Source organism: Neodiprion virginianus, chromosome 5 (genome assembly GCF_021901495.1).
Source record: "Neodiprion virginianus isolate iyNeoVirg1 chromosome 5, iyNeoVirg1.1, whole genome shotgun sequence".
In the NCBI taxonomy this organism is placed as follows: Eukaryota; Metazoa; Arthropoda; class Insecta; order Hymenoptera; family Diprionidae; genus Neodiprion; species Neodiprion virginianus.
In genome coordinates, this window is record NC_060881.1 from 5,615,674 (window position 1) to 5,625,501 (window position 9,828).

Sequence of the window (9,828 nt, forward strand, 5' to 3'; positions counted from 1 at the left end):
TTATAATTCAAATATACGGTTGTAACTTTCTTCGATCCAACCTCCGCGTGCTTGGTTATCACTGTGCTCGAGTCTGGCGATTGTTTTCACGTTCAAACAGGTGGAAATGGGCCTGAATTTGTTTCAACCTGGCGAACCTCTACGCCACTGACTTATTAGGTGAGCGTTTCATTGGACGAACAAAGCGACGCGAAGCTTAAACTCGACGAGCGTACGCCAATGTTTCCAATCGTCAGCGCATGCCTTCGAGAAATAGGAAAACTACCGGGTGACGATTTATTTTCGAAACTCTCGAACGTGCTTTTGCCGAGCGTATCTTCATTGACGAGCGGCTGCTGTCGCGTGTTGGTTAGGATAATTCCTTGACGCTCCTTTCGATTCGCGTCTCACGCTCCTACTCGTTTCTCAACAAAATACTCGCAGTTTCGGTCTTATGCGCATAATGAGTGTGCAGATATTTTTAGGCATTTGTGAAGGATTTCTGTCTGGGTGTTCACGTCATCAGTTTCCGCCTTCGGTTAGTCTCTCTTATCGTTGAGGCGTGGCTATGCCGATTTTTCTCGTCATTCCAATTGTCATTTGTCTTATCCTTTTTTTTTTCCCTAGTATCGAGGTTTAGTTTTCCATTCAACGACTGGTGGAAATTGTTTAAACCAATGTACAAGTGCAAATTAAAATCTTGACCTCTATTTATTTCGTTCGATTTTTACAATCTCGCATGATTAAATCGGCTCAATTCCGATTTTGCTGTCCGATTGAACGTTTTTAATCTTTATACCGGTGATTTATTTTTATTTTCAGATCCGCGGCGCGGCCGAGTTTCAATTACGGATCTTTGTTTCTCTTCTCTTCGCAGATTTCTACCTATAAGATAATACTCCGCAGTGCCACTTGGTAGAAAATCGAGTTAGGTAGGCTGTTGTATGCGTCATTTCCATTTTAGTCTCATTGTCAACGCAGCGTAAAAGTAACGGTGGCATGTTCATCATACGGCGTATAATACATTTCGTAATGAGACCTAATTACTCCGCGTACTCTGGTGGACTTTCGGAATTAGCTCATTTAATTACACACGCGTTACAATTACAATGCACGCACTTGTTGCGTGCAATTACATTTTATAAACAATTAGTGCAATTCGTACCTCGGTTAGTTTACGAAAAACCAAGCAAGCGATACTCATTTATGAAAAATCGCATTGAGTAAATTTCACTTCATCTTACAGGAGATATGCAAGTTTGTTTTGCCTCTGACTCCACTATCGTTATTGTCGTGATATAAAGTTAACGCGTACAGCCTTGTTACGAGTTGTTGGTATAATCTTTGGATAGGTAGAGATAAGGTTTCTTTGGAAAAAATGACCGCATCTCGTCAGTCGCTCGATTCTGACCATGAATCGAGTTACAGCCGACGATTATCTTCGGTTGATGACTCCTTTCCTGATCAGATCAGTGCGTTATGCGTTGACTAATGCTCGCCTGTAAGTCGTCAGCGTAAAATTGACGTCACGTTACTCACACTGTCACGAGAGATGAGCTGTGCCGAGTTTTCCAGAACGCTACGCACTTGTCGTAACACTTGTTGCGTGCATTCTTCGCTCGAATCGATCCAGCTGTGTTTTTCGTAGAGCAGGATTTATCCCAACATGACCAATTGCCAGTCGGCGAGGCGACGTAAAAAAAAATCAAATCAGAGATAATCGGTGAATTGAATATCGCTGGATTCTGTCGTTTTACGCGTATAAATCCGGCTTGGCGACAGTTCGAAAATCCGATAGAAAGAGTATTATGAACTGACGATGGTTAGAAAAATGGTGAAATTTAGAATTGGAAGAAATGCGTAAAGCCACAAACACATTTTTCCTCGTCAGTCTCATGGTAGTTAAATAGGAAAACAAGGAACGTCGAATTTTGGTAAACAGTTTTGAACGCTTGCCCAAGTTATAAATAGTTTATTTGATTTGATAAAGTGACCTACGTCTACAATGGATGTACAATGTATTATGTGCTGAGCAGCTTGCACACAATGAGCTATAACCGTGACGTGGGTGAATAAAAGCAAATACTATTATATGCAGTACAAAATTCAGTTCGGTTGCTGTACAGATTATTTCTATAATAAAACTTAGGCGTAATCAACGTGTGAGACAATCAATTCTCATCTCATTTCTGCGGGTATATATCAGGGTTATACCATATTCTATTTGACTATCATAAGTCATACGTAAAAACTACGTCTTTCGTCTTGGCGGTACTCGGGGTTTAACCACCAGCTGAGAATCCACCCCTGTACTGGATGCATTTCGCATAGGCGATGCATTCCGGGAGTTTCTCATCCCGCTAAGCGACAGGATATCACGACGTCTTCTTGCAGCGCCCTCCTTTATCGCTCGAGCAAAGAAACACGCGCATATCACCCCGCAAACCTTTGGAAGAGAGGAAAAAAAACATGTGCTTAGTTTTATTGACCGGATAAAATGCCAGGTTTTTATGACGAGAGATGGACTATTTTCGTTTATCGTATTTCAAATTATTTTTTCATCCAATAACTTGTTCATAGTTTCACGTTTCAAAATACGAAATAATATTTATTAAAGTAAAAAATTTTACTTTCGTTATTCATTTCTCAAATATTTTCGTTTCGCAGGATCGGCTTGTGTAATATATGAAATTTGTAAAATATTGCATCTGTTTGAAATAGCGGCAAGCATCAAGCGTTTTAGAAAAACTGCACATGCGTCTAAAGTTTCAAAATTTTCTTGGGAATAACAAGACACCATATCTTATTATGCGATTGTTTTCATTTTACGACGTACGTTCATGTTCTCTGAACAAATCAGCAAATGATGTTCTTTTCTTTTTGCAGATTTTAAGTCATTGTACAATCTCTGATTTACCGAGACTGAAACAAGTGGTTTCGGAGCGCCTGAATAGTCGCAACCCAACACGAATTAACAATTGGTTGCGCGCTTTTTTCTCGGCAGGTAAATGAAACACATTTTTTCAACTGATTTTTTCAGATGAGAAATCCGCATTCGTCAAGCTTTCCCCAAAATTTGAATTTTGAACACTGAAAAGTGATGATAAATTTTCTAGCTCTTTGAACAAGTGCTCTCAATGTACGAAATCGGTGGAATTTCCTATTTTCAACAATAGAAAGTTCATCGCCTAAGCCCACTGGCAATGAATTTCAATTCTATCTTATAAATACTCTTAAATACTGAGCAAACAACGAATGAATAATTATTTCGTTGAGCTCTCCATTTTCACCTCAATTAACGCTCACCTGGAGGAGAACGGAGCAAAGTGCGAGTAGGAAAACGTGAAGGAGAATGGAACGCGTTCGGTTAACAACGAAGTGTAAGCATCCTCTGGAATACATCGTGGTACAAGTGCCACTGGCAACGGCTTCTGGATTTTCTACCGAGGATGTGTCGCAGCAGGACCAAGGAACGGAGTCCAGGATCCTGTAGTCGGCGGGTCCATCGATGCCGCAACAGCCCAGCTGAACAAAAATGCGAAACAGATTAGCCGAAGAAATTTCTATGCATCGTTTTTAAACCCGAATGCGAGCGCGAAAATTAATGAAACATTTATAGTAATTGATGCAATCGTCTCGTCGACGGAACCTGATAAAGAAGCAGTTACCGTATCAACGATCTCAATCAAGTCTTGATGAAATCTCGTACCGCCTATCGCAGCAACGTCAGATAATATCTAAGATTCCTTGCGGAAGTGGAATATTATGCTCCGAGGGATTAGAATCGGCAGTCTTTCGACAACTTACCCTTATTTGCATCCGATCCCATGTGGATTTTTCGTCGGTTGTAGCAAGAGCGAAGGCCGTCTCGTGGTCGGAAGTACGTAAAGGGTCGATCTGTTCGTGCTTAATCACAGCCCATATTCCGGTGCCGGCTTCCACGAAGGCGACCGTGCCCAAAACCACGGCAAACTTGAAAGATAAAATCAGAAATTAGATCGCAATCGCTCCAGACGTGACTCACTATTCCATTACATTCGTGACGATGACGCCGCCGACAGTGCGAGCTATAAACAAGCTCGTCAGATTTACGAGTGGTCTTTGAACGTGCTCAAAACCAACGCCGTCTAATTGATGAAATCAGCGATGGACGCTCTGCTCTGCCTTCAAATTGCGGTTTCAATGCCTTTTTTAAGGTTGCGAATCCTCGTCGATTCTCGAATTCGAATCAGGACATTTTTATTTCAGCCACTCGTGCCTCAATATACGACCAGGTGTACGTTGATACTCGACGTTTTTACTTCGCGGAATGTAAATGTTGTCATATTTTAACCGAGCTCCATGTGAGATTTTTCTAGTTGAAATTTTACGCGATGTGAACATATATCGAATAATCACAATCGTGGTGCATAATTGGATACGTTATATTTCAATGAAGTCTGATTAGATCGAAATTTTTTTTTTTAACCGTCAGAAAAACCGATAAAAACTCAACATCTATTCTTACGTGCCAGACGTACATCTTATCCATGAGTTGTGGTAGAATTTCTTTTGTTTTAATTTAATGATACAAGATTGAGATCCCGAGATCAGGAACCTAGATATCGTTATCACAGTTGTATAAATAATCGCGAAATGAGTCATGAGCAATTATTTACAAAAAATTTCTTAACCAGTCGCACCCATACGAAATTGGCACCTAAGTACTTCCTCGCATTATCTTTTCGGGAATTGAATCACCGACGCTCGATCAAGGCCGCTGGATTTTTTTTTTTCTTTGCGGCAATTAACAGCTTTAGTTTTATTTTGGCTATAAACCGAGACGCAGTATCTTCGCAAAGTCGAAGCGTTCTAACGTTTGTTCGGGTCTTTAGCGTTTTTCGGGTATTACATATATTTTGATCTCAGTGTTACCGGCTTCTGTTAAATTTTTTATTTATTGCCACTGCGTTGGGAAGTCGAACCTAGTGCCGAACACCAATTCGACAAAACTTGAAAGACTCAATTGTACCGTGTATTCTACAAGAATAACACAGGCCTCGAAACGGCCTCCATCAAAGGTCGCCTTACACATATGACTTGCACCCTGTGAGTCGAATCGACGATGTGCCATCCCCCCCATCCAAGGAGACAAGTGACCAGACCCATGATCAGGAGGGTGATCGACGACCCGCAGACATCGTCCGGAGTCAAGGGCCGGTACTGTTTCAGCTGGTAAATAAATATCCCAGATCCTACGGAGACGATGATGCCAGAAATCTGTTGAAATTGATAAAAAGAAGATAGATTTCATCAAAGAAGCTCCGATCGCTCATTCCGCGTCTTATGATTCTCGATATCAGAGGCGAGCTTCGTAATCTCGCGAGATAAGCCGACCGCGTATCAAAGTTGTACTCGTATAGACACAGCGCGGGATGACAAAATCCACGGTCGAGGAACGACGGTGGGTTCATTTTTACGCCGTAACTTAAAAAATCACGAATCACCGACAAAACATTTCGCCTTAGCAAAGATCTTCAAATGCCACAACAAGTGTTTTTTAAATTTGCAGAAAGATGCGGTTTAACGACTCGAACTTTTCGCCGACGACGATTATACGACACACGGTCATCGGAGGACCGGGAATAACTGGAATGCGAAACGTGCGACGTTATAAGTGGTGGTAGTAAGTGGATGGTGGTAGACTTACGCCGAGCAGGATGACGTAGGCGAGTAGAAAATACCGGAGGCAGGTGACGGTCCGAGCCATCTGACGACGTTTATAAATATCCTGCGCCGAAAAGAAAATGGAAATAAAAATTGAGAGTTTGTTTACGGAGTGTACCGACGGCGTCGGGGCCGCGGTGAATGGCAAAAGCGGATACTGCGCGTTCTACGCACAGCTTGGCCAGGTTCTCATCGGTGTGTGTCCAGTCGACACCCGGAGTAAAATCGTCCCAGCGAATCACGACCGGTCATTGCGGTGGCACCGGATGCTCGTATTCCAATCTCGGCACGCGTTGCTCGCTCTTATCGCACCTCATTCCACCGGCCCAGGCGCCAAGCGATGGTCGAGCGTACCGGAGGCCTCGAAAACAGTGCCAAAAAGCCAGTCCCACTCTCATAAAGAGGGACGCTGTTGAAGGACGGATGAACTCTCGAAGAAATCGGTCGAACACCTCTTCGATTTCGACTTGGATGAACCACTCGTTGTTCGGCTCGCTGCACACCGCGGACTGTGCCGGCGTGGCTGCAGCAGAGCCGCTTACCGAACGTCACGCATCACGGTGACCCTGATGATATTTTATATCGCAGACACGCGTTCTCCGCCTCTGTACTATGCGTTGACCCCTGGCGTCCGATGAGAACAAAGAGATCGCGTTGCTGGAGTACGGAGGAAATGGAGATCTCTCAAGGGTCAAGGGTCACCGATTGCCGGACGTTCGTATTGTACGTCTACTGATTCACGTCTGTGTTGATTACGGTTCACACTCTTGGGATGGGGAATTTTTATCCACTTCTTTAGCGTCGCGCTTCTTCTTCGTAGACCTCTGACCGGTACCAGAAGCCCATTATCGATCCGGGGCTTGTTGTGTTTCTGCGTCATAGTAACGAGGACAGGTGGATTTTTGTGGGGGGCCAGAGACTCTGAGTCATCGCTGATCCGGTCGTGGAAAATACTTGCTATTCTGACCGGTTAGATTCCCGTTTTTGAAAAGCTACGAAGCTTGATGCCAGTCACTAGAGTCAGGATCAAAGTTCGTTGCTGAACCTCCGTGATCGATCTTTATTTTAGTGTAGATACTCGATCGGTAATATCGTGGATTTGCTTGAGCTAATTAGCGATATGAACCTGGAAGAGAACGTCAACTAATTAGCACTCCGTCATTGTCGACTAATTTTAGCCAAAGGTTTAATCTTGTTGTTCGTTTTCTCAGCAGCCTAAAAGTAAATTCGCATTCTTGCCAACTTCAGACCGGTGTCATTATTCTCTTCCAAGTTAGTGGCGCCATCGGTGACGATTCTACAGACTAACGAGTCGAGTTAAGGATTACTCATTGATGAATCCTTTACGATTAATTTTTACAGAATTGCGAGCGTGTTGGTGTATGCTTTTCAGCTAACGAACGGAGCCTTGAATAAATGCGTTTTCCGTTCGGAGTTGAATATGTTGAAAAAAAATTATATCTTATCGGAGATCGATCCTCGATCGGACCGTCTGGAGAATGAATTGGCAAAACGTGGCAGGCGGCGAAACAACAGAGTTTCGTTTGTTTGTTTCTTGCTGATGAACTCTCGGCGCAAGAAAATGTCGTCGTCTTCGTCCTCGAAGGGTACGCGAAAAACGTACAGTTTCGAGGAGCGTGAAATCCTCATCACTTTGATAAACAAGCACGGCGATGTTGAGGATAAAAAATCCGATCCGACTTCAATGTGCAAGCGAAAATCGGCCTGGACCAAACTAGCCGAAGAGTACAACGCCCTCGTTGGTCCTTACGCGACAAGGTCTTCGGTTCAGCTCAGACGCTGTTGGGAAAACATGAAGGCTTGCAAGAGGAATCGGGAGGAAAAACGATCCGGGTAAAGTAGATCGTTTCGTGCGACGGAAGTTTTCTGTTTATCTGATTGAAAAAATCGGTTGAAATTTAGAAATTCGCAAGGAAAGTACCCGAAGTCTACCTCGTCGATTCCATTCATTCTTCTGTGATATGTTGTTATGGTAGGATTACATGTAAATACGTTCGATAGATATTTTCACGTACTGATTCGGGGTAAAAGAGGTGAAACCATCCCTCACTTGAGAGTTTATTCTCAAATAGTTTTTTTTATTAAGGATTCTCGATGATAACGTTAAGTTTTTTGGTAAAACTACTCGGATATTATTGATCACTGTAATCAACCGAAAATAATGTGCACGGTATCATCACCCTTATAACTGCACAACCCTTTTCTGAGCGAGGAATTAAAACAGTAAGATTTAGGGGTGATTTTTAACACCGATTCGAATTAGCATGTTTTGAAAGTATTCAACGTATAATTTGTTGCATAATTTATTTTGCGAATTCGATAAAATATACATGAAATCATATAATAAATTAGGAAAGCACGAATCATCAGATATACTAGATCAAAAATCGCATAATCAACTGTATAAATTTCGATCCTGTATATTCGATGATTCGTGCTTCTTCAAATTTATTATATAATTTCTTATATATCTTATCCAATTTACAAGATAAATCATGCGATAAATTGCACGCTCGATTCTTTAAAAAAAATTTACGATTCGACGCATGAATATTTCGATGATTTTTGAAACACGTCACAGAATGAAGAAAGTCGTCGATGTATCAACTCTACGTTTTAAACATTTTCATCCATGCCAGATGGGACCGTTTTCAAGCCGCTCTAACCCGATCCATACAACAATTCTCACAACAGGCCGACGTCGAAGGGCCCAAATCACAATATATCCTCCGACCGTCTGCGGCTGAGTTTGTCGAATTGGCAGGACGGCGTTTCGGGTCAAAATTCCATAGACACTTCGACTTCGGCGAGCACGGTCGGACTTCCGCCGAACGTGGTATTCGAGCCAAAAGCTTCGGAGCCGTTCACCCTGCAGAGCGTGCCTGCCTCAAAGGCCTCGAAGATGGCGCTGAAGGGCGGTCAGCGAGGTGACCTTGAGGGAAAGGAGCCGCCGCCAGGGATTGCGGTGCTGACTTCCGGTTTTACCGAGGCGAAGATGGAGCTGCCACCCTCGGTCGGCCCGATGGGCGACTGTCCGGAGAAGTTTATGACCGATCCGGAGTCCTCGATAGAAGACGTCCACTCCGACACGGAGGATCCGGCGATCGCTGATGCTCGCGGAGCTTTCTGCATCCGGAGCAATAGCATTCGGCCAAGCGTTCCGTCCCCCTGTAGGATTCCCCAAAATCGTCTGCAGCGCAGAATCGGCAGTGCGGCCCAGCGGAGTGAGGAATTGCACGTCTTGGCTCTTTCCGAGGCTCAGATCAAGGTCGACATTGCCGCGATGCAGAAGGAGGAGGCGAGGATCCGGCTCGAGGAGGTTCGGTATCGCAAGGAGGAGGCCAGGCTGAGAATGCTTTTTTTCACCTACAAACTGGACAGACTTAAGGAGGACTGAGTCACCGGATGGGTCTGGTTTTAATCGTCGTGACGTCATTTCCCGCAATCGCCAATGCGGTTGCGTTTCATTTCTCAATTGCTTGGTGGGCTCGTTGATTGAAGTCGCTTTTTTACTTATTTCGCTTCGTCTATGCTTATTAGACCGGTTTTTTTTTCAACCTTTTTCTTTTTTCTTTTCACGTGCTGTTCGAAAAGTTAGTGCTTAGCCTCAAACGAAGCCTCGTGAAACCGGAATTCGGTAGTAGGATTCTAAAAGACGTTACTTGTATCATTTTAGAACGCGGGTGAGATAAGAATTGACAAGGTAATAAGAATCTTCATTCATTTATTCAATGCACTCAACTTTAAACGGTCGCATCGAATACAAGATGAACATTCAGGTGTACAGTAGTTTCGACTTTTTTGTTTTATAGAAAACTTTATAATCTGTAAAGTAAAACTAAAAACAGCCTCCCAACCTGTATAGTTTTAGAGATATTTCGGTTAGAGTGTTTGAAAAATCCAAACCGGATGAGTAACCTTTTACAATTTTGGTACCGAGCTCCGGTTTCACGAGGCTTCGTTTGAGGCTAAAAAATAACTTTTCTAAGGGTAGGCAAGAAGAAAAAAAAAGTTTAAGAAAATCCAGCCTAATGTTTATACTCGGCATTTCAAAAAAGAAAAAGAAAGGAAAACATTCGTACAGTTTGAGCACACTGATTATGTGCGACGAGTGATAAACTT

The 9,828-nt window shown here is 43.1% G+C and overlaps 2 protein-coding genes across 3 annotated transcripts; one reads left to right on the forward strand and one right to left on the reverse strand.

The window, feature by feature from the left end:
* Positions 1 to 1,936: 1,936 nt before the first annotated feature.
* On the reverse strand, positions 1,937 to 6,508 carry LOC124305331 (tetraspanin-3-like). 2 transcript variants are annotated; one of them, XM_046764630.1, is made up of 6 exons: positions 5,860 to 6,508; positions 5,669 to 5,749; positions 5,050 to 5,238; positions 3,787 to 3,951; positions 3,286 to 3,504; positions 1,937 to 2,425 (listed from the first exon to the last, which is right to left on the reverse strand). In XM_046764630.1, the coding sequence occupies exons 2-6, from the start codon at positions 5,726 to 5,728 to the stop codon at positions 2,231 to 2,233; spliced, it is 828 nt and encodes a 275-aa protein (XP_046620586.1). In that variant the 5' UTR covers positions 5,729 to 5,749; positions 5,860 to 6,508; the 3' UTR covers positions 1,937 to 2,230. The 2 variants fall into 2 exon arrangements, with proteins under 2 accessions (XP_046620586.1, XP_046620587.1); XM_046764631.1 differs by having other exon boundaries at positions 5,669 to 5,751; positions 5,804 to 6,508.
* A 564-nt stretch (positions 6,509 to 7,072) lies between these two features.
* On the forward strand, positions 7,073 to 9,707 carry LOC124305341 (uncharacterized). The gene is made up of 2 exons (XM_046764644.1): positions 7,073 to 7,539; positions 8,401 to 9,707. Exons 1-2 carry the CDS (start codon positions 7,127 to 7,129, stop codon positions 9,101 to 9,103), a joined length of 1,116 nt encoding a protein of 371 aa, XP_046620600.1. The 5' UTR covers positions 7,073 to 7,126; the 3' UTR covers positions 9,104 to 9,707.
* The last annotated feature ends 121 nt before the right edge of the window (positions 9,708 to 9,828 follow it).